This window comes from Orussus abietinus, unplaced genomic scaffold (assembly GCF_000612105.2).
Source record: "Orussus abietinus isolate OABI.00-Male unplaced genomic scaffold, Oabi_2.0 scaffold16, whole genome shotgun sequence".
In the NCBI taxonomy this organism is placed as follows: domain Eukaryota; kingdom Metazoa; phylum Arthropoda; class Insecta; order Hymenoptera; family Orussidae; genus Orussus; species Orussus abietinus.
The window spans coordinates 609,727-635,268 of NW_019394714.1; the positions used below are offsets into that span (position 1 = coordinate 609,727).

The 25,542-nt window shown below is 42.9% G+C and overlaps 4 protein-coding genes and 1 long non-coding RNA gene across 13 annotated transcripts; 3 read left to right on the forward strand and 2 right to left on the reverse strand.

Moving 5' to 3' along the window:
* Positions 1-219: 219 nt before the first annotated feature.
* LOC105696762 (longitudinals lacking protein, isoforms H/M/V) lies at positions 220-2,882 on the reverse strand. 3 transcript variants are annotated; one of them, XM_012419477.2, is made up of 5 exons: positions 2,643-2,882; positions 2,097-2,286; positions 1,803-1,985; positions 1,429-1,675; positions 220-1,307 (listed from the first exon to the last, which is right to left on the reverse strand). In XM_012419477.2, the coding sequence occupies exons 2-5, from the start codon at positions 2,283-2,285 to the stop codon at positions 673-675; spliced, it is 1,254 nt and encodes a 417-aa protein (XP_012274900.1). In that variant the 5' UTR covers position 2,286; positions 2,643-2,882; the 3' UTR covers positions 220-672. The 3 variants fall into 3 exon arrangements, with proteins under 3 accessions (XP_012274900.1, XP_023288820.1, XP_012274899.1); XM_023433052.1 differs by having other exon boundaries at positions 220-1,310; positions 2,643-2,870; XM_012419476.2 differs by having other exon boundaries at positions 220-1,310; positions 2,097-2,302; positions 2,643-2,870.
* A 131-nt stretch (positions 2,883-3,013) lies between these two features.
* LOC105696760 lies at positions 3,014-5,145 on the forward strand. The gene is made up of 5 exons (XM_012419473.2): positions 3,014-3,261; positions 3,341-3,763; positions 3,829-4,402; positions 4,529-4,808; positions 4,908-5,145. Exons 1-5 carry the CDS (start codon positions 3,195-3,197, stop codon positions 5,052-5,054), a joined length of 1,491 nt encoding a protein of 496 aa, XP_012274896.1. The 5' UTR covers positions 3,014-3,194; the 3' UTR covers positions 5,055-5,145.
* Positions 5,146-5,434: 289 nt separating this feature from the next.
* On the forward strand, positions 5,435-7,160 carry LOC105696733 (dynein assembly factor 3, axonemal). Its single transcript, XM_023433092.1, has 6 exons — positions 5,435-5,697; positions 5,765-5,954; positions 6,016-6,186; positions 6,256-6,440; positions 6,501-6,745; positions 6,861-7,160. Exons 1-6 carry the CDS (start codon positions 5,454-5,456, stop codon positions 7,158-7,160), a joined length of 1,335 nt encoding a protein of 444 aa, XP_023288860.1. The 5' UTR covers positions 5,435-5,453.
* A 288-nt stretch (positions 7,161-7,448) lies between these two features.
* On the forward strand, positions 7,449-25,441 carry LOC105696754 (2-oxoglutarate dehydrogenase, mitochondrial). Of its 7 annotated transcripts, XM_012419457.2 has the most exons (17): positions 7,449-7,555; positions 10,781-11,035; positions 11,211-11,420; positions 16,319-16,421; positions 17,164-17,226; positions 18,586-18,841; positions 19,401-19,635; positions 19,706-19,885; positions 19,987-20,167; positions 20,258-20,538; positions 20,679-20,907; positions 20,985-21,263; positions 21,519-21,697; positions 21,780-22,214; positions 22,515-22,669; positions 22,937-23,074; positions 23,443-23,542. In XM_012419457.2, the coding sequence occupies exons 2-17, from the start codon at positions 10,787-10,789 to the stop codon at positions 23,540-23,542; spliced, it is 3,273 nt and encodes a 1,090-aa protein (XP_012274880.1). In that variant the 5' UTR covers positions 7,449-7,555; positions 10,781-10,786. The 7 variants fall into 7 exon arrangements, with proteins under 7 accessions (XP_012274880.1, XP_023288815.1, XP_012274881.1 ...); XM_023433047.1 differs by lacking the exon at positions 7,449-7,555 and having other exon boundaries at positions 23,443-25,441; XM_012419458.1 differs by lacking the exons at positions 7,449-7,555; positions 16,319-16,421; positions 17,164-17,226 and adding an exon at positions 13,583-13,703 and having other exon boundaries at positions 23,443-25,441.
* Positions 7,911-9,701, reverse strand: LOC105696768. Its single transcript, XR_001103745.1, has 2 exons — positions 9,512-9,701; positions 7,911-8,485 (listed from the first exon to the last, which is right to left on the reverse strand). It is a non-coding gene; the product is annotated as an uncharacterized LOC105696768 (long non-coding RNA).
* Positions 25,442-25,542: the final 101 nt, after the last annotated feature.

Sequence of the window (25,542 nt, forward strand, 5' to 3'; positions counted from 1 at the left end):
CACGGGCAGAGTTGCGCGATCGGATCCTGTGCTGCCCTCTGGTTTCGTACGCTAGCTTTCACCGTTTTTTACCCCCCATTTGCGGATAAAATAAATTCATCCTTGACACTTTAAATTTCAGTAATAAATAAATTGACATTCAGTTTATTGCACTTAAAAAAATACTAAAACTGGTATCACCTACTTCCAGTGGTAGAGTGGATAATAAAATACTTTACATCTGTTCAATATCTCTATTGCAACGGTAAGAATAATAGTAAGTACGGAGATATTAATTTAACGCAAAGATTTGTAACAAAAGTTGTAAAACCTACTGCTCTTAATTCTTACAATTTAAACATGTATATAACCACTAATGTCTTACTTATTAACTAAACTTTACATAAAAATTAATCAAAATCAGATCTTGAATCTTCCAAGAGCTTTTTTATCTGGCAACATGACGTATTATCGCCACAAGATTCCAATAATTCACCGATTTAATCGCATTGCTTGCAAAATAGGTAAACTCCTAGTAAAATTATCGCACAGCGTGTAAAGATCCCAAATGCGATTACATCTCCCACGAAGTTTAACAATGTTAATCCTCGTTTGCTAAGAATCAGACCAAAGCTCAATGGTTAAGTGACACCGTTACATACTCGTTTTGAGCTTAGGCCTGTTACTTGATTTTCAGCTAGTCACGTTTGGCGAGGAAGCGTTACTTTGTGGTGATACAACGCACGACCCATGAGGAGACGGCGATGGAAGTGGACTTGGATTACAAATTATTTTCTCGCAACTATTACTGCCAGCAGTGTCTGTTTCAAACTTCGAGGGATGAATCGTATAACCAGGTATCTCAACTTCTGGCTTGATTTCTATCATCATTGACTCTGATTGTTGAGTGAGGGTCGTACTAAACCGATATTTGCAAGAAGACAATAAATGTCTCCTCAAATTTCTTGCCTGTCGCAAGGTAGCCCCGCACAATGGACACACACCAGGACAATCGGAGGCTCCACGTATTTTCGAAGATCCAGCAGCTCCATGTACTAAGGCCGATGGTGTAGACCCAGGTAAAGAACACTGTCCACTGCCGATCGACAGGGCGAGGTTAGGATAACCTATGTTTAACGATCCAGGAAACGATGGAATGTGCAAAGGCGAATAAGGCTGCATCGGCAGTAGAGTGTGTAAATGCGGTTCGGTGTCGGAGATCTGGTCTTGATTTGGCAAGGGATGAGAGTTTTCGGGTGGAATCGGGAGCAGCTGAGTAGGGGACGTCTGCAAGCTTCGCAGACTTGTACACTCCAACCGGTCACTCACTACTAACAGAGAGAGTACATATGGATTCATTAAAAGATACTTCATACTATAAAATATTGTATTACGCAAAGTGTCCTTGTACCGATAACAAAATCACTAAGGGAAATGTAAGTTTCCTACCAGCATCTCCTGTGTTACTTATGTCATCCTCTTTCCTATCGTATTGCACCGTTTCACTGTCTTCAGAAAATTCGCTCGAATTCCTCATTTTAATGTCTACGTTGCTATCTACTCGTGACCTCTTTCCCGAAGATGAAGATGATTTTCTTCTCTTCTTTCTTCTTAGGGGACTGAACGAACCTAATGTGTCCTTCGCTGTTGATTCGCCAGCCACTGGTATGTTAGATAGCGGTACTTCCTCCCCGTTCTAAATAAAATCCATGGGTTAGATTGAAGTTGTAATCGAAGAGCTGATTGCACCAAGCTTCATTAGCATATTTTTTCATGTTGATGTAATCAGTCTTAATAATTTTTGTACAAGCATTATCACATACATCCGTTACAATAGTAGGCGGAGTCAAGCCATGTATGCTCAAACAATGCGCAGCTTGAAGTAAAGATGGTAACTGTGATGGCTCCACGCTCACTTCTCCACGGTAAACGAATTCGAGTAACGATTCCAAGTCTTCTGCCCCGATGCCTGCTAGCATGACCACTGGGTGCTGACAAGGTGTACTCTGAGTTGAAAGTATTTAATTTTAGTCCTCAGAAGAAATGAGAAATTAAAAAGAGAAAGCAAACTGCTTATATTACATGGTAAATTATATAGTATTCAATTTCGTTTAAACCTTTAACAGATCCAGGAGGAAAGGACTTGCTGCCGAAAGGACTATCTTATGCGCAGAAAAGGTACGTCCTCCAGCTGCCAACGTAACGTCAACCAGATCTCCGTGTCCTCTGAGAAGTTGCACTGCTGACACTAACGACGTGCCGAAGTCTCCCCAAGAGAGACTGTACAGCTGACTACTGCTTCCCATTCTGCAATGAGGAGCGACTAAACATTGAAACAAAAATTGTCAAAAACTTGAGGTAATCGAAAAGTCATTCTGTCGGTCTATTAATTTCTGCCACTGACATTAACTGTTCGGTTCAGTAATGAGCGAAATGTTACGTATACATATTATTTTTACGTCAGACAGGAACTATACTTCCAGAGCTATCGCGTCAACTAGATCGTGCTGTATTTAAAATAAATTATGTAAAATGACAGAGATAAAATCACGTTTTCTAAAGTCAAATCAAAAGAAAAAGACGCGCGTCAAGGTTAGAAATAAATAAATCTGACCAAACGTCATTTCGACAAACGTCTATTTGACAAATTTAAAATCGCTTACCTAAGTAGATAATTCACAGTGCAGAGGAAAAATCGCAAGGTAAGGATAAACAAGGTAAATCAATTCCGGCTAGAAAATATAAAACAAGAATTACTAACTCCGCGGCTCATCACGCACTTTAAACTTCTACATCGACAACAGCGACAGGGAGGATTGGGTAAATAAAATACCCCAGATAATTTAGTGACTTTTATTACTGAAAATTACTAGGGCGATTCAAATTTTCCCCGCAAGTCTCTGCCATCTGGCAACCAGCCACAGAAACTGCTCCACGCTTAGTTCAGACGTGAACCTTCTTTTCACAGCAGGTACAAATATTACTTAACTTGCTTATACTCGGGAAAAAATGTTTATGTTATACAAGAAGGATTCCCGAACGAACGTTACGTGACCTCTTTTCATCCTTAAATGAACGGAACGAAATTTTAAATTCTAACCGCATGTTTTAGTTAAATTGTGTATTAGATTTTAATAAGGTGTATTTGCACAAAATTTGTGTTGTGTTGCAATTGAAGGGGATTACATGTAACTATAATTTAAGAGGATCCAGCGATGTCACAGAACATTGGCTCGAAAAGATGCACTGAGTTAGATATTTTACGTATACTGCGGAAAGAAGGTTTGAAAATTATTTCCTTACACATTCTTATTAAACTCTGTATTGTTTACGAAATATACATGTAATTATATTTTGTTAGGATATTCCTTAACCCATGTAAACAGTTATGGCGAAAACTTGTTGCACATTTGTGCCGTCAATGGGTGCACTAATATAATTAAAGAGATATTGCAGACAAATCAGTTGTGTAACGTCGATCAAAAGAATAAATTTGGGTGGACTCCTTTAATGCAAGCAATTCGCAATGGCCATGTGGAAACAGTCAAACTACTCTTACAGTATGGCTCCGATGTCAATGAATCAACATATTTAGGTATGTCCGTCATCGGATTGGCAACAGCAATTGGTAAAGAAATGCTCGAAATTGTTTCCAATGCTTGTCCAGTTTTACTGAAAAATGTTGTTCACGAAGATATCACGCCACTGTGTATCGCTGCTTTGAAAAATGATAAAGAATTGTTTTTTACTATATCGAGACATCATTTTGATATTTCTATTGAAAGTAAGTATTATTTATTTGTTGACATTTGATTGCAATTTCTGTTTTCAAACCCTTATAATTTTCAGATGAATATACTCATCTTATGATAAGAAAATCAACTGTCCCAGAAATAGCGAGTTTGGCTAAGACTCGTCTGGAATTAGATGATTATTGGAATGATAATTCTGACCTGATTGAAGTCGAATCTTCCAACGAAAATGTAGCAAGTAAATCATTTACATTCCCTGACATCGATAATAAAGCAAACGAGGATGATTCCACACAAAAACGAGTTAAAAAGTTCTGCAACGACATCACTGACCAGAAAGATATTCTTGATACTAATATCCCCGCTATACAGATTCGTCGTGATAGCTGCAACAATTTAAGAATTGATCCAAATACTATGCAAATAAGTTTCCCAGTGTCTATAATGGCCAAACCGAAAAGTTTGATATCTCCAAATTTGACATACAATCGAGATACTCAGTTCCCCTTGTCACCTGGCATGTTCGTCCCAGAAAATCAATTTTATTTAACTTCATGTGAAACAATGCAAGGAGACATGGGAGATGGGCCACTAAATTCTCGTGCATCAGAAATTGTAGGAGCTATGGCGACTACGACAATTCCACATTTGTCGACACCTCCTTTAAATAGGTAATGATGAATTAAGTAATGTTATCAATTCCATCTTACCTTCCGAAGCATCTTGTTTTAAAGTATACCTGTTGCCAATTAATATGTTTCGAGTGATTTATAATGGAGATTCCTTCCACGGTCTAGATGCCAGGAAGAACATCCTTCAGATTCAAATGTCACCAGTTCAACTGATGATCCCAACGTTACCTTAACCTTTGTGCCAGAATTCAGTCCGGTTCACTCGCCACATATTCCACGTGACATTAACGACGATAACAGTGTTTTTGGTGAAAATACCCCTACACCACCACGTTCCAAAATTCCACTGCACAGAGAAATTCTTAGTGCACAACAAAATAAGATGGTTCTTTTATTGGAGCAGTTCGGGTTGAATCGTTTCATTCCCCTATTTTTAGAACAAGAGGTGAGTCCACTTGCAAAGGGATGTGCATCTCACTATAAATGAGAATTGGCCAGCATTTGCATTTATATATCTATTCGATCATTTCATTTGTTGTTTCAGGTTGATGCGGAGCTCTTTTTAATGCTTAATGACGAGGATTTGTTAGAGTTGGGAATAACCAATAAGCTAGATCGCATAATACTGTTGGAAATAATTATGTCGTTAATCAATATCGGGCATCCAATTAATTATGATGTCAACTTTTAAAAGTGTTTTAGATAATGATGTATTTATTGTGTCTCCTTGTGTAATGTAGGGCATCCAATTAATTATGATGTGAACTTTTAAAAGTGTTTTATATAATGATGTATTTATTGTGTCTCCAATAATGATGTTTGATACATTTTTCGTGAAAACCTGTCACTATTTCACATTTTTTGTTACAAGCCTTTCGGTCTATGTACTGAACCTGTTGATCGTTAACCTGTTTATGATATCAAAATTGTCGAATCAAATTTTGTTACCAAGGTAACTGCGGTTCCTAGGCAACTGTAATCTAAGTTCTTTATATATATTCTTTCCTTGTCAAATGTCAGCCTGCTACTATTTGCCAATTTCTGACAAGTAAGCTGTTTGACAGGAATTTTATACAAAATACTCTGCAGGATGTGGTGGGGATATAGTCAGCCTTTAGACATTCAAGAGGAATTAGTAACGGAAGACAATTCTGTCACCGAACCTTTACAAGTATTGTTAATAGGTGCAAGTGACGCAAGACATGTCATAAAAACAGTGGCTTCTTTACATAAACATAAAGATAGACATATAAAATTTCATGTTATCGAACCAACTTTGGAACAAGTAGCTAGGTCTATTCTATTGCTCGGTACTTCCTTGGACGAAACGTTAGGTAAGTCATGATTATTTACATAACAGTAGTGCCCATTGAAGAATTAATTTTACTGTACAAAATGTAGGTCTGCAAGAAGGAGCCCGGTGTTTTTTAGAATTCTTGGGAAATATTCTTTTAAAGCCAGCCTCCGCAAGGAATTTAGTGAATCAATGTACAAGGTTAATAAACATTGTGTGCAATAGTGCCGATTGCCCTTGGATGAGCTTGGAGAAACTGAGACATCGGGACAGGGACAATTTAGAATGGATATTCAAGTAGGTATCGTTGGTGAGTCTAGAATAGTATTGTAAAATGCTAATTTGTTAATGCATACAGATTTTGGCGGAGAGCAGTCTGCGAAGGAATACCTATTCTTGATTATTGGGATCGAAGAGTGAGAAAATCACTGGGCGCACGTTACGACTATAAAGATGGAGTGTTCGATTGGGATTTTCACATGATTAAGAAACCGAGAGAAATTTCCAATTTAACACACTATGAATACAAGTATGAGTTCCACTTATTGTTAAAATCACATTTTCTGAACATTTTAAAGGAGTATTAATTGTTTATTAGACTTTGGAGAAGTAATGGCGTAGCATTCACATGGTTGGAAGGAGAACCTGTAAGGGGGAATCCCACACTTCTGAGTAACATAACATCGGAGGGAAATGGATTTATACACAACGCTTATTTAGGCGACATTGTAAATGGGCCATACTACACGTGGGCTAACAGCACCAGCAGCAGTAATAAGTATAGTTGACACGTTAACTCTAAGTATTAACTTCTGCTCATTCAGAAAATTATACCTTACATAGAACGTTTACTTAGAAAGCTCCGAGCGTCTGACTTTGCGGAACAAGAAATCATGAGCGCCATCCATGAAATAAGGTTCAAAAAACCTATCTCCGAAGAATTACTGAGAGCTCACAGAGATCCGTCTCTGGTGGCCAGCACTATAGTAACAGAAATCCCACATAGTGAAATTCAACAAGAACCTTGGTTTTTCAAGGGAGAGCGTAATTCCGAAGCACCTCGTTGGACGGAAATCTCAAATATTGAAGTACTATTGTTTCCATTTAATAAATCTATAAAAAATATACTCGAATATACCTTGAAGGTAGTTGTACAACAAGTCCTTGTATTTCATAAATCAATTAAAGAATGTGTACTTCCAGGTAATATTTCACCCACCCTGCCTTATGAATAACCTCAAAAATAGAGGAGAACTTCAAGATAAATTTTCTCTCGTCTGGGTGGCGCATAACATGACGAGGCATGTATCACATCTTGCACCTTTGCTCAAGACGGATGGAATCATGCTCGTAGAGTCACGCAAGTATTTGGTGGAATTGCGTAAGGAGGATCTGGAAAGTTTTGCCGAAGCATTGAAGAAGGACGCACAGGAAGCGGGATTGCGACATCTGGAAGAAATAAACGATGAAAAGGAGGAATACTTTAGATTTATCAAAAGTTGAACTTACTTCGTTCCTAGTTTCAGAACTTGTAATTCCATCGAAAGATATGTAGCACTGCCGTCGATCCGTCAGTATTCAACAATTACAGAGCTCGAGTTACGAATATTATTCCGTGTACGGCTTATTCTTGGCGTCCTTTGACAAATGACAAAAGCATTGCAATCATTCTTTATCAGAGAACCGTTATCGGTAACGAGTTGACTGTTTGAATTGATTTAAACGATTCGGTAGTTCCCGCCAGTCGCGCAGATAGCGCTGTCGGCGCTGCGACGGAGCTTCTGGAAGGAACGTGTCGCGGCGCACCTGGGAGCACCCCGGGCGCCCGCGAGTAGCAAATGGTGGACTGTGGCGGACGGACCTGTCCGGAACTGTCATCCTCGTTTTATTAACATCAGGTACTCTAATTTTTCGTAATCCTTCAAGACCTCTCTTCGACTAACCTCCTTTGAGCGTCCCTTACCGATGTCGGGCCGCGGCCTCCCCGAAAGACCTCCCGGTACCGGGCACATTGCTTTTCCGTTACGTAAAATTATTGCACCAGTTAAAAATAGTCACGTCGCCGAATTTGCGCACGTTTGTCGGGATTCTCCAAGAAATCGAGGGGGACGGCCTAGGTCTGCGTCGTATTTTCCTCGATCGATACTCGGCGGTTCCGTGTCAGGGCGGCCTGTCGGAATTTAACCTCATTCTTCGGTTATTGCGCGCAGCTCGCATATGTATACAAGGACAGTTGTGTAATACTGGCAGAAAGATATTTTAGATATAGTGTATTTCGGTTAGACCCTCGCCTTTTTTTATCGCCGAAATGATTCTCTACAATCCTTCACCGCTTGTTTTCAGATCAGGAGTTAGGGCCTCGTTGTCTTTGGAATGGATGTCACATGACATTGACATGTATCGTTCTTGGAAATCAAGGCTAATACTTTCTCGTTGAAACGGTCTAATATTTCCATTAAAATTTCTCGGTTTACTCGAATTCGAAGGAAGCCGATTGAATATGAAATTCTACCGAATCGTTTTTTCGGCCTGCTGTCTATACTTCAATTCATTTCTATGTTGTACGGAGTAAATAGAAATTAAACGAGTGCAGTATGGTAGCCACAAAATCAATGTAAAGTGAAATTAAACGTCTTATATATAGTTCTTTCTTAGACACCTGGATCAGGCCCACGGAGGTGGAATTTTGGCACTGAAACCGATGCCGTGTGACCTTGACATCTCTTAAAATATAATGTAGATCCACCTGACGTTTAGCAGCTACCTTGAGTTAAATTCAAGAGTATTAACGTAGCGACGTTTCATCCATACTCCTTTTCACGTTAGAACTGTAAAAGATAAATATTGAATTAACGATCAGAAAATTTATGCAAATTAATGCGAAGCAATACGTAGATCTATTCGTTCAGATTTTCTTTAGGCATCCAGAAGAAAAGTACAGATTGTTATGACATCAAGAAGTTTTTTTATGCCATTCATCTAATTACTGTAAAGGAACGTCATCATTATGTGACGTTCCAAAGGTAAAATAGTGTCAACAGCCAAGTCATGCTGATTGCCCTTAGGAATACTGTACGACATAAATGTCACAATGTTAAGGAAAAACTATATATATTCAGTTAACAAGGAAAGAGACGAGGGTCAATCGGAATGCCCAATCGATGAAGTGAAAGTGATTTCGAGGCCTCGCGATTTGTTGTATTATTCGCGCCTATTGAGCCAAATAAAACTATTGAACATGATATGGAGTTTCACAGTGTACGAGAAAGTTGCAACCTTGATGATTTCTAGAAATAAAAAGGTGTATACCAATGTGCGATATGCCTTCCAAAGTCAACATCCAATTGGTCCCAGAGTGTATTAAGTGCAATCATTATTCATAAAATGCCTTGCTTATGTTTGAAATTAATTGGAGAATATTAACGAGATTCGCAGTATCTGCAATAATGCACATACTGCAAATCTCGTGGACGATTTGATGCAACATCAAGCAAAGGGGGAAATGTTATGACGAGAGGACTAGGGGACAAGTGTAATTCGTTGATTACTCATCTTCAACCCAGACGAATAACGTTATCCTCCTATTGTAGTCTGGTCTCGACTGGTTTAATGATAATGCATTCTGTGACCTCGAACTCGCTCGGTAGCGTTTCCTTCATTCTTAGAATTCCTGTTTCCTCGATATATATAACTAGCTTGAGTGAATTTCGTAAATGTTTTTACTTGAACACTGATTGCAATTTATATATTAGCATAAAATGTGTACGATTAAAAATCTTTTAATGAAAGAATGTATTTCTTATAAGTTTAACCTCTCGGGCTTGTGAACTCAGACGGATGTATCACATTTTTACCTTTGCACATGAATTGACGTTTTCTACAGACTTGTGTTAAAATTGACTCGGATTGATTTGCATTTAAAGTGTTGAGGAAATGTACACATTAGGTTATGTCACGTAAGAAGACGTAGTGGTACCTCGAAGGCAATCAGCTGACAGTTTATAAAAAGACAGACTCCCACGTCAGCAAGTGTGAACCTGTTAAGATTATGTTACGTGTAGTGCAATTCTTTTGACCACGTCAGTTGGAATAATGTTTCTTGTGACGGTTCAGGTATATATTAACTAGGTATATAGTCATCGATTAAGTTCCTATCCAAGTGGTTAATATTATACATTTGTACACTAATGTTTTGTTTACAGAGAAAGAGTTGCTCAAACGTCAAAATCACGAAAGAGGTCCAAAGTATGAATTTCGTTAGCCAATGTGGAAGTCTTCAATAAGTTCTTTTATTTTTTTTTCCTTTTTTCTTCTTTCTTTTATCAGTCGCCACTAGTGAAGTTCAAAGTCAACGTAAACTACCTTCCATGTTAATTGCGCACTTTTGTATCGGTAACACAATTTGACGCCTTAATTGGTTAAATATGTGGAAACGTGTTGGACATTGAAACGACAATTTGCCGGTAATTACTGCAATTATTGCAAACATTAAGACAGCCACGAAAAAGGAGATACGTTTCTATGGCTAAATTAACGTCGCTTGGTCGGTTAGATCAATCGATGTCAACGTGTATTTATTTTCAATGTTGGCACTCGAGTCTGTATTGTGCAATTTAGTCCAACGGTATTCGGTCCGTTTATCCAATTTTTTCATAATCGGTCGTATTTACTGTTCGACAATACTAATAGTAGCGATATTACTTACTATTTTTTTTAATCCCATTGGCGAATGATTATGTAACGTAATCTATACAAAGCACGTAACGTTTACATTCGACGAGTGACATGGACTACTTAGCGGTGCTTCTTTAGACTTTTTTCTTCATTGACGATTCCTTGAGATTACACCGCTGCACCGACATTGCTAATAAGATTGGATTATCGATAAAATAACGCTCTCTGCAAATGATAAGATTCGTCGGTGGTGCAGTTTGAGTTCGACTAAGACACGCTTCACGGGAAAAGTTAAGGTTATATGAAAGGGTAATTTTATATATATATATTTATAAAACTTTTCTTCAAACTGGATGCACAGAATATATAGAATGACCCTTTCATAAGACCTTAAGATGTATAATAAATAACATAGCATATGAATCGTAATCTTGGAATTCTCTTTGCAGGGCAACATGATTAGGGCAAGGACAGTGTTTGGTTCGCTCGCCCCCTTGGCTCCGCAATTCTGTGGGGCCGAGAGGTTTGCCTCCTGGTTGGTGCGAGGCCATCCTTTGACCAGGACCAGTCAAGTGATGGTCAGCGTCCCGGTGCGCAAATACAACAGTCCTGTAGCGACCGAGCCCTTCCTCAATGGCAGTTCCAGCTCCTACGTCGAAGAAATGTACAACGCCTGGCTGCAAGACCCACACAGTGTCCACGTGGTTAGTATACTGAGAGTCCTAATTTAAACAATAACATTGAATGGGATTTTTCAACAAAAATATTCCTTCCGTTACCCCAGGCCAGAACCAAGATGACGGAGTCGACTCATATTTTAGTAATTATATAATATTATAATTTTAGATAATGGTTATCCTTTTCTGTTCTTCATTCCAGTCATGGGATTCCTTCTTCCGCAATAGTACTGCCGGTGCTGCTCCGGGCCTTGCATACCAGGCGCCACCATCGCTCGCTCCCAGCTACAACCAGGTTCCGTTGGGCTCGCTGTTGCCCCTTGGAGGTGGCTCTCAGCTCAGCCAGATGCCGATCAGCGAGAAGATTATCGATGATCATCTCGCTGTTCAGGCTATCATTCGATCCTACCAGGTATGGACGCGATAGCCCCGGTTACGCGACGCCTGATTAGATTCTCAGCTAGATCTCGGAGAGCGAGGGACGAGCCTCTCTCTCTCTCTCTCTACCAAAGACGGATAAATGGAATGGAACGAATTTGCGCACACTGTCTTGACACTTGTCTTTACTTATTTAGTTATCTAGTTATCCACCCACTTATCGGTGTCTACACTTCCGTCCATTCGCTCTACCCCCGTTGACCCTGTGCAGTGGTTACCGTTCAATTGTAAAAGGAAATATGTTTTATATCACTGAAATAATTTATGCTCGAGTAAGGACGGGACGTCCCCATTTGGTTCGCGCACCGCCTAGGTGGTTTTTCAAAGATGAGAATGTAAAGTCGTGCATGTCTGTATGCTATTTTGGAGGTTAGGTACGATTATTCAGGTATGTGTAGTGGAAACGCCACACGGCACCTCCCAGGTTTGCAACTCGCTCTCTCGAAGCCCATGAATTCAGTTAACAGATTTATTTCTTATTAAGTAGCTCTTCTTAATCTTTGCGGGTATGGGAAATTATTCAAACGAGGGTTTGGAGTAATTCCTAGTCTTTCGGTTATTATACGGTTTGTTATTCTTGTAAGTCTAGTGGCATGTTTTTAACTACACGTACATATTTATACGTACATTTATGCATATACCGTAATCAGTCTCTACGTTGTGCATGAAACAGGTTATAATTCTTTTTTTTTTCCTTTTCTTTAATGCCCATAAACGTTGTCATTGTTGTCTGTTAGGGACCTATCGTGCTTATTTCGAAACGCGTTCATGGTCCATATTCGAAGCGAAATACGCACTTACGGATTACTCACGTCTATTGGACGAGCGGAGATTGGGAAATTGATATTTCTGGTACGAGGAAAAAGAAACGTTTCCGATTTAGCTCGTGTTCCTTTTTACGCGTTTCTCCTTGACATCGGGGTGGAGTTGATTCGGTTAAATATAGAGGAAAGTTCTGCGAATGTCGGATGAGACTTTTAAACCAGGAAATATAGCCGATACTCGTTGACATTGACTTTTCTTTTTTTAATGATTATCTGTCGAGTGATCGAATTTTGCACGATAGGCCACGCTTCGTGCAATTAAATCATTGCATAATTACTGCGTCTTCTGTCTCAAGCATGTCTTACCGTTACAGACACTTTCACAACGGATTCGTTGTCATCTCGCAGTTTGCATAGCATCGGGCACTAGGACACTTCTAACATCCTCGACGGATAACAGAATCTAACGTTGCGACTCGAGGAATTGCGCACCAGGAGCGACATCTGCCGTCTCGCCGAGGAGAGAACGGGAAGATGCCCGACTAGGACCCTCGACGGTGTTAAATAACTTTGGCGGAAGATATGAATTATTTCCTCGAGCTTAAGGTGACACGAAAGTGCCATCCGAAGGGCCTCGTTAATGACTTTCCTCCGAATTGGGTGGGCCGAGTAGTTTTAAATTTGTACCGCATAAATGCAGAGACCCGAAGGAAGGTCCCGATGCCCATGAAATTTCCGTTTTTGTAAAGAGAATTAAAAAATGTCCATGAACAAAATTAAAAAAAGAGACTCACGGGTATCGCGACCTTCCTTGGGGCTTTTACGTTCACGTGGAAAATTTTAAAACGGTTCGATACACCCAGTGGGGAGAAAGGTTTCACGGACGGTCGATTCCATTTTCGTATCGCCTTAATGGGATCGTTAAGGGCCATCTTCGAGGCGCAACGTTTGAGCCCCGTCGAGGCGGTGGTTATCTATTTCTTATTTAACCATTCCTTTTGTCAGATGGTACCGGGAAATGGTAACGGCACTTAACATCCGGTTTCTCATGGCTTGTCGTGTTACCATTTCCCTGAGGATCTAAAGCAATCGGAAGGAAGCGTTCGCGCGTCACGAGGAGAGTTACAGGTGCTAAGTAAACGGTGTTGCTTCGTCGGACCTGAAAGTCTAATCCCTAAGTGTTAAGGCGTCCGGAGATCGCCTGTTGGTATTGGCACACTTTTGGCCAATTTATTTATGTTCTTTCCCCGGCACCGCCGTTTACCTAGCGAACTCTAGCATGTAGTGGCCACGTTGTATGGTCGGCAAGAAATACCGAAGGATATGCAATTGACTAAGCGGGTTCTCTGTGGGGCTGTCCATTGGAAAATAGGCACGAGGTCACTTAGTCGCTGACTTGGACCCACTGGGTATCATGCAAACAGACCAGATACATACACATTACGCAGCCCGCAAGGGGGCTCCTGAGCGTGTCCTGCGGCAATACATGCTTGGTAAGGCTTTCACTCAATCATCTCTCCTAATTTTTCATCTCCTTTTTTTTTTTCTCGACAGTCGCTGGGAAAGAACCTGCCGTTTGGAAAAGCTGGGTTCTACTTTAATAAAGAAAAATCTCAGTGGACCTTCTAAGGAGAGTCCGGGTACTCGGTCGAGGATCTTTCCCATCGCCGTTCTCTCTCTCATCTCTCATCCCTTGATTTTTGGCCAAAGTGCGAAAGTCTCCGCGAGATGTTCTCTCCGGTTGGGATGCGTTCAGCTGAACTGTGTTTTTAATCATGCGTAGAGGAAAAAGATATTGATACGAGATGGAGGGGTCTCTTGCACTTGGGCTGAATGTTCTTGCATGGCGGAGTAAAGGTGCGAGTTGATAGTTTTTGGTAGAATCATTTTTTTTTTCTTTCTTTCTTTTTTCTTCCTTTATGGAAAACGATGATATCCACCGTTATTCTTGTTCTTCACAGGAAACGAGGAGGAGTCGAAGTGCTCGCGCACCTTTACTCCAACGTCCATTGACTTGACGTCGTGAATCGTGATTCTCAAGTCTCGGATGATGACCTGTAAAAGCGTCTTGACATTTTCTGGCTACTCGGGGCGGCTTAAATCATCCGACATTGCCAAGTATCACTCCGGCCAATTAGTTTGAATATTCTGGTGATGACTTGGCGAGACCAGATCCATCCGGATGATCCGGTTCCCTCGATTAAGAATTCACTCTGGATCCTTGGGACACGTTTAGACGCCTAAGATCATCTGAATAGTTGAAAACAATCCCTGAATAAAGGACATAAAAAATAATGCGTACAGTACCGCTCGTGCGTTTCGAGACAATTAGGTAAATTCAACCCGCGAATAGGTGTAATTGAATTTTTAATCCTGGCAAACTCGTCATTATTTGGCAAATTAATGAATGGAAATCTGGGAAATGTATTTACGGTAGAGTGGGACAGGGTTTGAATTTTTTTTCTAGGCCGTGAGGATATGATTTGAGCGGTACTGTAGGTACCAATTAAGCCAGGCTTTAAACGAGCGCAACTGGGAACCACGATTCATGATCTTGATTATGATACTGTATTTACGTAACGAGATACACCGAGACTCGGTTACACGATCACAATTGCCGCGATTTTCCGAAATCTGGGCGAATTCGAGGTACAAAGGTGCGCCCGATGTACGTCCGACGATGAGGCCACCTGTACAGGTGCATGCCGGTGGCAATTGAAAGTCATTAAACGCTTGTAATACCGAATTGTCGAGTCAATGAGACAAAAGACTGGTCTCGAATGTCTCTGTAAAGGGATTGAACTGTTCCCTCAGGTTGAATCATTGATATTGTTTTTCCGCCGCGTGATAACCAGGGTAATGAGAGTAATTGCAGGTAAACTCGCTGGGGAAAAAAATCGAGAATTCGCCTCATTTGCACGAATCCTCGTCGAAAGGGACTCATTAATTTGCGAACAGGGCCTAAGAAGGAAAGAAAAATAGAATATCGTTGAAAATTCCTGTATTGATATCCTTCGATCATCCGTGCAATTTAATTCATTAATAATAGCGAGTAAAAATAGTTTCGTTCATTGATTAATTTACGGGTGTCTTGTTCAGCGATTATCTTGTAAATGTTCAGGATGTATTATGTATATTAGTCGCATTTCGATCTGCTCCTTGTTCGCAAATTCTGTATGTGCTTTTTTTTTTTTTACGTTTCAAGGGAATGTAACTTGTAAAATTCATCTTCCAAGGTAAGAGCAAGTGCACGTAATCGTGATTTCCCGTCTTTCGAGCCCTGCACGTTTTTCGTTACTGTTTACGCTTCCTCCTGGCTGGATTTCCTTTATTTCCTTCTCTTACTCGTTGCACGTCCACACGAATTAACGAAACTCGTATTGAAAATTCGCCCACGACTAATTCGTCTCGACTTATCGCTTTTTAATTGTGACTTATCGGGAGGTGTTTGGTGGTTCTCGCCTGATATTTAAATGTGTCGATGTTAAACCCCGCGCGAGTTACCCTCGCTGTGTGCGTATATCGATGTTAATTAATAATTAATATATCCGTGTATTATGCATATCCTGCGACGATTTTACGCGATTCCTGTCGGGCTGTCTCGCGGATATTCCGAGGACAGTTCCTTAACTTATGACTAGAGGGAAAATAGAAATCGTAACGATCCGAACGAACGGGCTCGTAACTCGACGTCGATCGTTGTACCTCTCGTCCGGACTTCGATTTAGATTTTAATCCATTTATCAACTCTATATCGATGAGTTACGCACCTTGAAGAGAGATCAAATTATCTGAGACATTGTGCGCTCGTTAGTTTTTCCGAAACTTTGTCCTTTCATTTTTAATTTATAATTTTATGTATCATGGCGCCACTCGAGAGTTCGATGATATTTTTACGTGATTTCTTGGTCGCGCTTTTTAATATAATTTAATGAGACTTGGTGTTCTTTTTTATATATATATATAGTTTTAGGGTGGGTTTTTTTCTATGGGAATTTTTTTAACGAGGGTGTTCGACGACCGTCGAGTTTTGGGCCCGTTCAAAGGAACGACCCCGGCCCCTCGGGGCTTTTAACAAAAGGTCTAGTCCGTGGCATTGAATTGACAGATTCGTGGACACCATATCGCGAAATTGGACCCTCTTGGCATCAGCAGCGCTGATCTTGACGATAAGCATCCTCAAGAGTTGCTCTATTCCCATTACTCATTCGGTAAGCCCCAATAAAACGAGCGCGTCTTTCTCTACTCGAAGGCACGCCCTCTTAACACTTACACTATTAATTACTCCTAAATAGATTCCTTTACTTTATTTCTCTCTCTCGTTAAAATTAAGGTAAGCCGGGTCGACGTGCGAGTTCTCCTCCCCGCCGATTCGCCGTTTATCTCTGGATTTTCCCTTTTCTTTGTCTCTCTTTTTTTTTCCTTTTAGGATGACGAGAAGCCTGCCAGCGGATTTGCAAGGGGGTCTATTTCGTAACGTGAGCCTGGTGAAAATGCTAAAAGGGAGCATTTTCATATAAGGGTTAATTTTCAACTCTTTGTCGTGAGATATAAATTCAAACGGAGTGGTGGTCGGTGACGGTTCTCGCGTCTCGCATTTTCACTCGGAGGGCTCGAGACCTGGTGAACGATCTCACTTCTCGCACTTTCACCGGGAGTAATAAAATCGACCCCTGGGGGTCGATTAAATATCCCGACTACGAGCAGGATATCGACGATCGATTCTATTCGAAGGACCTTTGATAATCCTCCGACGGGCTTTTCGTCCTCTTGGTGTGCGTATGGCAGCGGACTTCGATAATTCGACGTATGATTTGCTCGACGACCTCCTCGTACGGGAGGGCCGCCATTTTCTTTTTCTTTTAGATTTAGGGCTTTCATTTCACGGTCTCACTCGTAGGCACCAACGGTCACATCGAGAGATTTCAGTTCAAGTTTAATTGGTGTCCACAGGGAAAAGATCCCGGACCACTTATTCGCAAGATCTACAATTTCGGGTAGCAGTCCTTACGAAAAGTATGTAAGCAAAAGTTCTAAGAACGATCTCTACTCCCGGGATTGACTCGGTACACTTGTGGTGGACGTTTCAGGGCGCACTGGTTTTCAGTTTGTTTGTTTCTTTTTTTTTTTTTCCTTTTTCCCCGGCTGTCAATTGTCCTGGGGAGCAATCAGGTGCTTGGGAAAGGCTGCGAGCTCGGGAAAGCAGAAGACACGCTTTTGGGGGTTACTCGGTCCAGGAACTTGCTGATATCGCTCACCCACGGTTCACGGATGACATCCACGAGAATCGAGCTACTGCACCGATAAATGATAAATTTATTATTACCAAAGAGATGTAACGACGTTTTCTAATGGTTTTTCTTTTTGTACCCTTTCCCTTGAGCGAACCTCCTTGGCTTTAGTCGTGTCGTCTTTGAGTTTTCTCTTTGTTCCCTCCTGAGTTTTTGCTTGGCAGCCCCTGTGAAGATTTTTCCTTTTCTCGTGTTATCGTTGGAAATGTTGAATAACCGTGCAAGTGTCGGCTCAATGACTAAAAGAGACCATGTCTGATCTCACCCCATCCCGCGTCGGTACCAAAATCCAGGGAATATGATTTTTTTTTTTACGTCGTGCATGGGAGAGACTCGGACTCTCAGGTGCCTCCATCGTAAGGACCTCATCGGGCCACATTGTACGGAAAATGGAAATCGATATTTCGCCCTCGGTTAACGTAATTTGTTAATGTCCGCTAGGTGCCATCGGTGCATCCCGTACTTCTTTAACACCATTCAGAATTTTATTTCCGCGAGTACCCCGGAAATAATGTCATCACCCCCCAGGAGGTTGTGGTTGCACAAGGCAGATTAAAATCGCGTCTAAAGAGGGAGAATTTTTTCCCGCCGGTGATTTAAAGTCGAGGTACATTTATCCTCCGCAACTTATTCCACGAAATATCCATAGAACATCTGTATTTAATTACAATTAAATCGGAGTACTCGAAGACGTGATTCTTCCTCTTGAGACGCGCCAAAGGTCCAGTTCCAATAGCCAATTTTTATTCTCACATCTACTTAACCAATTAATCCGATAAATTATCACGTGACGGTAGTACACTTAAATTGGCGTGTAATTAAAAAATGGGGATGTATAAAAAAATCAACTGCTTTTCTTTCTTTATGAAGATACAGCTAATCGTTCGTCGGAACTAACAGAAAGATGGCTGTTGATGTAAGGGGTCGACATTGAAAATATTAATTATGGAACTGGACCTTTAATGACATTTAACAGTCATGGAGGAAGTGACGTCCATGGTGCTTGGCACTCGCCGGTCCTACCCATTGATTCGAGGTGACCAGTAATTATGCGCGAGATGTGTAATTCTGCTTAATCGAACAGAGGAAACGGACATGGATCGCGTATTCAAATTGCCGTCGACCACATTTATCGGCGGTAAGGAGAAGTCCCTGCCCCTTCGAGAGATCCTGAAGAGGCTGGAGTCTGCATATTGCGGACACATCGGGGTCGAGTTCATGTTCATCAATTCCCTGGAGCAGTGCAACTGGATACGTCAGAAAATGGAGACGCCAGGCATCATGGAGATGACCAACGACGAGAAGAGGCTGATACTGGCGAGGTTGACCAGAGCCACGGGGTAATTTTCCGATTTCTTCTAGAGATATCGATTAAGGGCCTCCCTGGTTTGAATATACGTTTCGTGTACTCTGGGAGACATCAATGCCCTCCCATCCTGCACAGGCGATGCCGTATCTGCAGGAGAGGCATTCATGTCTTCCATTGTACACTGGGAGACATCAATGCCCTCCCAACCTGCACAGGCGATGCCGTATCTGCAGGAGAGACATTCATGTCTTCCATTGTACACTGGGAGACATCAATGCCCTCCCATCCTGCACAGGCGATGCCCTATCTGCAGGAGAGGCATTCATGTCCGCTATTCTATACTGGGAGACATCAATGCCCTCCCAACCTGCACAGGCGATGTCGTATCTGCAGGGGAGGCATTCATGTCCGCCATTGTACATGAAAGTTTCTATATACAAAGTACATGAATTGTGTATTGTAATATACACAAGCGACTCTTTTTCAAGAGTCAAAGAAAGAAATATACTCACCGGGTTTCGAAAACTAGAGAGGCCTCTTACACGTCGCATGAGCCTATTTTTTTAAATTCTGCGGGATTTATTTTTCAGCTTCGAGGCGTTCCTGGCGCGAAAGTGGTCCTCGGAGAAGAGGTTCGGCCTGGAGGGCTGCGAGATCCTTATCCCCGCGATGAAGCAGGTCATCGACAAATCGACGGAGCTTGGGGTGGAGTCCGTCGTCATGGGGATGCCTCATCGAGGTCGCCTCAACGTCCTGGCGAACGTTTGCCGCAAGCCTCTTAGTCAGATCTTCACCCAGTTCGCCGCCCTGGAAGCCGCCGACGATGTCAGTGCCCTTTAGAAATGCCGCCTCGATAATCGCTGGAATTTCTATTAAGATGTGATTCGTTTAACAGGGATCGGGCGACGTCAAGTATCATCTGGGAACGTACATCGAGCGTCTGAACCGCGTCACCAACAAGAACATCCGGTTGGCCGTAGTCGCCAATCCGTCTCATCTGGAAGCCGTTGATCCGGTTGTTCAGGGGAAGACTCGGGCCGAACAATTCTACCGCGGTGATGGCGAGGGCAAGAAGGCAAGTCAATGGTCCACTCGCTCCTCCACCTGCAGGAAACCGAGTGAGATCTAAATCGCCCTAAGATAGAAGCTTTCGAAGGCCATGTCAATGTTCCCCAGGTTATGTCCATCCTTCTGCACGGCGACGCCGCGTTCTGCGGCCAAGGCATCGTCTTCGAGACCATGCACCTCTCGGACCTTCCTGACTATACCACCCACGGGACCGTGCACATCGTCGTCAACAACCAAATCGGCTTCACCACTGACCCCAGACACTCTCGATCTTCGCCATACTGTACAGGTGAGCCTATAGAACGATTAGAATTATAATTAAATTTAGAACGGCGCTCTTCGAGGTCGACGTTTCACCTTTCCGTTTCCTTCCCCGCAGACGTGGCTCGGGTGGTGAACGCGCCCATCTTCCACGTGAACTCGGACGACCCTGAAGCGGTGATGCACGTCTGCAAGGTCGCGGCCGAGTGGAGGGCCACCTTCCACAAGGACGTGGTGATCGACATCGTGTCGTATCGGCGCAACGGGCACAACGAGATCGACGAGCCGATGTTCACGCAGCCTCTGATGTACCGAAAGATCAAGAAAATTCCTCCAGGTCTGGATCTGTACGGCTCGAAGCTGATCAAGGAAGGCGTGGTCACCCAGGAGGAAGTGAAGGTGCGGAAGTGTCTTAACTATCTTAATTAACCTCCGAGGTTGGAAATCTAGGATAAATCAAGGTTACGCAAGAATTACCATAACTTACTGGTAGTCCCCATCTTCAGACTATCTTCAGGTTCTCCGGTTTCCTGTTTTAGGACGTCAAGGAGAAGTACGAGAAGATCTGCGAGGAGGCGTACTCGAATGCCAAGCAGGAGACTCACATCAAGTACAAGGACTGGCTGGACTCGCCCTGGTCGGGCTTCTTCGAGGGGAAGGACCCTCTCAAGGTCTCGCCGACTGGGATCAAAGAGGACACCCTGGTGCACATTGGAAAGAAATTCTCCTCTCCGCCACCGAACGCTGCTGAATTTGTTATTCACAAAGGTACGTACCTCAGCTCGCGGTTTGATTTTCTTTAATATCCTCTTCGTTTACATTATGTGACTCTCTTCCTTTTTCAGGTATCGAGCGCATCCTGAAGGCCCGAATGGAGATGATCGAGGCTCGAACCGTCGACTGGGCCTTGGGGGAAGCGATGGCCTTCGGGTCTCTCCTCAAGGAAGGCATCCATGTCAGGCTGTCGGGTCAGGACGTCGAGAGAGGCACCTTCTCGCACAGACACCACGTTCTTCATCATCAGACCGTCGACAAGGCCACCTACAGACCTCTTTGTTACCTCTACCCTGACCAAGCACCGTACACCGTCTGCAACAGCTCCCTCTCCGAATTCGGCGTCCTCGGTGAGGACTTGGATTCTAATCCTATCTCAGAATTATTTAATGCACATCATCCCTTACCCGAGTTTAACTTAACGTTTACTTATTCCGCCGTTAATTAAACATTTCATCAGTGCGGTTGCGACGCTCGGTTTAACATATCTCAACGGGGAGTAGGTGCAACCAGTTGGTACTTTTCTATGGGAAAGGGGGCGTAGAGTTTGCCATGCCGGGGTATCTTTAATGGAGGTCACTGATATCACTCGACCGCTTCTTCAGGGTTCGAGCTCGGCTATTCCATGACGAATCCCAACGCGCTGGTTTGCTGGGAGGCCCAGTTCGGGGATTTCAACAACACCGCGCAGTGCATCATCGACCAGTTCATCAGCAGCGGACAGGCGAAGTGGGTCCGTCAGTCGGGTCTCGTGATGCTTCAGCCTCATGGTCTGGAAGGAATGGTACGTCGCGTCTAATTACTACCGTATACCTTGAAGAGGGGAACCAAAAAGAGCGGCGATAACGTGTCCAAACCATCCACAGGGACCGGAGCACTCCAGCGCCCGACTCGAGCGGTTCCTTCAGATGTGCGCCGACGACCCCGACTACTTCCCACCCGAGAGCGAGGAGTTCGCGGTGCGCCAGCTGCACGACATCAACTGGATAGTCGCCAACTGCAGCACCCCGGCGAACTACTTCCACATCCTGCGCCGGCAGATCGCCCTGCCGTTCCGCAAACCGCTGATCCTGATGACCCCCAAGTCTCTCCTCCGCCACCCCGAAGCCAGGTCCAGCTTCGACCTGATGACGGAGGACACTCAGTTCCTCAGGGTCATCTCCGACGACGGCCCGGCCTCGCAGAACCCCAACAAGGTCAAGAGGGTGATCTTCTGCTCGGGCAAGGTCTACTACGACCTGAAGAAGTCCCGGGGAGAGCGAGGCCTGGACGATTCCGTCGTGATCTCGAGAATGGAACAGGTCCGTCCAGTCGCGTGGATGCGGTGCTTTAAGGCGATGCGAAAGTAGCTTAAGAGGGGTCACCTTTGTGACACTTTTCTCCGACCTGGGTGCACCGAGTCGCTTCAAACTTGACAACGTGAATACGTAGACTATAAGGAACGTCCGGCCACCCATGAGATTTCAATTTTTTCTCTCTTTGTTAATCTGTTTATGTAGTCAAGTTGCAAACGACTCGGTGCACCTAGTTATGCGTGTCGATTTTTTCGTGCAGCTTCTGTGCTTGTCTTTCCTAACCGCCTGTGTTGTACTTCCTCGCAGATCTCGCCGTTCCCCTACGACCTCGTCAAGAAGGAAGTTGCCAAGTATCCGAACGCTGAGCTCGCTTGGTCACAAGAGGAGCACAAGAATCAAGGAGCTTGGACTTATGTCCAGCCGAGATTCCACACCGCTCTCAATGGGACGCGCAGCGTCGCGTAAGTTGAACGCAAAGGAATGCTTATAGAAGCGAAAGAGATTTCTTCCCGCATTTTAATCTCGCCGCACGCTTATGCCTTTGCCATTTACGTACTGTTCCACATGGCCCATCTTTTTAATTTCTTCACGTTGACGGTGACATCGTGGGCCGGCTTTCTTGCGCAAGGCCGGTGGACCTGTCGCGAGCAGACAATCGTTAGATCGTCTACCTGTAAGCCGTAGTTTCCTCTTCTCTCGGTAAAGTAAAAATTTGGGCCATGTTGCAGTAACGATGGCGAGGCGAGTTCTCGCGTTTCCACCGGAGGGTGGTTCGGTAGCTGGCTCTCCTCGTCGAAAACCACCGAGTCGAGCGTTTCGGTACCACGACCGGAAGACCCTAAGGCTCGCGATAAGAGAACAGTGAGGTAATAGACATTATTCCTGTGCGTAGCTTAAAAAGATTGACGTCACAGCTCCAGCCGACAGGTCGCACGAAAATCCTCCAATTAAGGGGCCACGAAGCTTTTCGACAAACTGGATGCGGCAGATCGCCTGAAATTCCACATGATAATTTCATTTCTTTTTAATATTTCCCGTGGAGGTAGAGTCTCGAGCCAAGTACACTTCTGAGGCGAGAAACTCAGCGTCGAGGGCTGAGAGATACACTTTAATTGTACGCGTCTTGCTTATGACTCACCCTCTGTTGGGACGAGGAAATATCTAGCGAAAGTGTACGATGGTTAAACAATTATATTGGCATTAGATTGACTAAGAAAATTCTTTCTGCTTTCAGGTACTGTGGACGACCGACCGCTGCCTCGCCCGCCACGGGAAGCAAGATGCAACACCTCAAAGAACTGAAACAGTTGCTGGACGACTCTTTTAACGTTTAATCCGCCGTACTACCTGCGTAGCGTACAATTTTATTTATTTCCCCTCCGCACTAGATTTGTTACACCGATCGTCTTGCTCTATAAATACCGGAAGGTGGAGAAAGAAAAAAGAACCACTCCATGAAAGCGATTGCTCATTTCGACCCGCTAGTACTCGTGCACATATTCCGAATAACTTTCGACTCGTGCAAGCCAAATTTCTCTCCCTCTCGCCTGGTCGGAAATGCGTATTCCTTTATTTTTTTTTTGATATATATATATATATTTAATTTTCCTGGAGACTTAGCTCTTAGTTATCGATCAAGTATTCTGCGAGCGCTCGCGACCGATCTCGGAAATTGGGAATTACTTTTTCTTTTTCTTTTTTCAATGGACATTTCGTTTCCTTTATATGTATATATATATGTGTGTGTATATTGGACATTGAATCCCCATTTTTCTCTTTTTAATACCTAAAACGGACTCAATCGACGCTCGCCCGGTTGTATATTTAATTCCCGCGATTTCCAGTTTTAAATCGGAGGAAGGAAAGTTGGATTTTGCGACGAGTCGCCCTCAGTCACGTGCAAATATAGTGTTTAATTCCTCCTGTCGATAAGCCGCGCTCGCAAGATGTAAAGAATTAATGTTAAAGTATTATTTTTAACTTATACTCTGTGTAATATGCTTGCGTGGCAGGCGAGTGTTTAACGTGCGACTGGAGTTGGCTTCGGGATCTTCTTCGGAGGCTCTTCGAGAGGCCCCACTGGTAAAGAGGCTACTTATTTGCGTTAACTAAATTATTTCAACCTGTAACACGAAGAAGGGTGCCAGCCATTTAGACTTTTCGCCCTTTAAAGGGGGTCGGTACATTGTGAAATGCCTTTCTATCGAGGCATACTTAAAAGAGATCGATCGGTCATCGGAAACGTTTGCTTACGGAGCTGTCAAAACTTACTTTACGGAGACCTTGATGTATAACTTGTTACCAAACGTTTATAAATGGCGGACTTGTCGAGTCTGGAAATTTGTACTGGATTGTTCAAAGCGTAAAACCATTTTTCTATCTTAAATCTTAACCTCAAATGTGACAGCCTCCGAAGGAAAGATATCTCCTGTCTTTTTTCTTTTTTCGTTGAAGTGAACGTCACAATCTACTAACTCTCTTAATGTTGACGGAGAGTCAAGTGTTTGGCAGGATGTTGTCTGCTGACGAGGTTGAACTCACCGTAACGTCTTGTTACTCTCCGATGCCTCTGTGAACAGCCTCCAAGGATGAACTCTGAGCTGACTTAAAACGAAGGATGAGAGCGCTATACAAAAATAGTGATATATATATAAATGAATAAATATATAAATAAATAAATATATACATCTATGAATAAGAATCATAACAAGGAATCGGAATCGAGAAAGGTTGTTTCACTGTGGACGTAGTCTGTCGAAGAACAGTACGTGGATATCCCTGAAAGGAAAATGTTTATCGGAGGGAAGGGTGTCACTGTTTATTTAATTTTTCGACAGCAGAGGGTTCGGCGTTTCTGGCTGAACGTTTGCAGGCAATATTAGCGGTAGCTTAAAGCATTTAATTTCCACAATTTAACGTGGCACCAAATGAGGAAACGTTATGTCATCTTATTTATTCTAAACTTATCCAGTTTCATGATCTTTAATTCAACACAGACTGCACTGTTTTCTGCGTTTACAGTCCACGACACTAATCCACCGTGTTATTCCACTCGTCTTTTTGCGTTATTACTCGCTTAATAACGACAAATCAAGCCTCGCGCGTGTGAATGATACTAGGCGAGAAGTCAGATTGAAAGTTCATTACGATAGTGTAAATTTAGTCAAGAAATCGGTATTAAACCTCAGGTTGTAACATCTGTTATGTAATTAAACTGTGCCTGTAACCAGTGACTCGAGTCGTTTTACCTTCTGTTAGCAAGTTCACTTCCTAACCTAAATATTTCCCAGCATGTCAATTTTATATCGTTGCACAATGGGTGTTCGTTACAATA

Coding starts and splice junctions, on each gene's coding strand:
- LOC105696762 (XM_023433052.1), bottom strand. CDS start 2,285: ATGGGAAGCAGTAGTCAGCTGTACAGTCTCTCTTGGGGAGACTTCGGC. Junction 1,986..2,096: donor TCCTCCTGGATCTGTTAAAG/GTTTAAACGAAA, acceptor CTTTCAACTCAG/AGTACACCTTGTCAGCACCC. Junction 1,676..1,802: donor CGCCTACTATTGTAACGGAT/GTATGTGATAAT, acceptor GATTTTATTTAG/AACGGGGAGGAAGTACCGCT.
- LOC105696760 (XM_012419473.2), top strand. CDS start 3,195: ATGTCACAGAACATTGGCTCGAAAAGATGCACTGAGTTAGATATTTTA. Junction 3,764..3,828: donor TTTTGATATTTCTATTGAAA/GTAAGTATTATT, acceptor TATAATTTTCAG/ATGAATATACTCATCTTATG. Junction 4,809..4,907: donor CCCTATTTTTAGAACAAGAG/GTGAGTCCACTT, acceptor TTGTTGTTTCAG/GTTGATGCGGAGCTCTTTTT.
- LOC105696733 (XM_023433092.1), top strand. CDS start 5,454: ATGTGGTGGGGATATAGTCAGCCTTTAGACATTCAAGAGGAATTAGTA. Junction 5,955..6,015: donor AATTTAGAATGGATATTCAA/GTAGGTATCGTT, acceptor TAATGCATACAG/ATTTTGGCGGAGAGCAGTCT. Junction 6,441..6,500: donor CAGCAGCAGTAATAAGTATA/GTTGACACGTTA, acceptor TACCTTACATAG/AACGTTTACTTAGAAAGCTC.
- LOC105696754 (XM_012419457.2), top strand. CDS start 10,787: ATGATTAGGGCAAGGACAGTGTTTGGTTCGCTCGCCCCCTTGGCTCCG. Junction 11,421..16,318: donor CTATCATTCGATCCTACCAG/GTATGGACGCGA, acceptor TTGAATTGACAG/ATTCGTGGACACCATATCGC. Junction 18,842..19,400: donor AGGTTGACCAGAGCCACGGG/GTAATTTTCCGA, acceptor TTTATTTTTCAG/CTTCGAGGCGTTCCTGGCGC.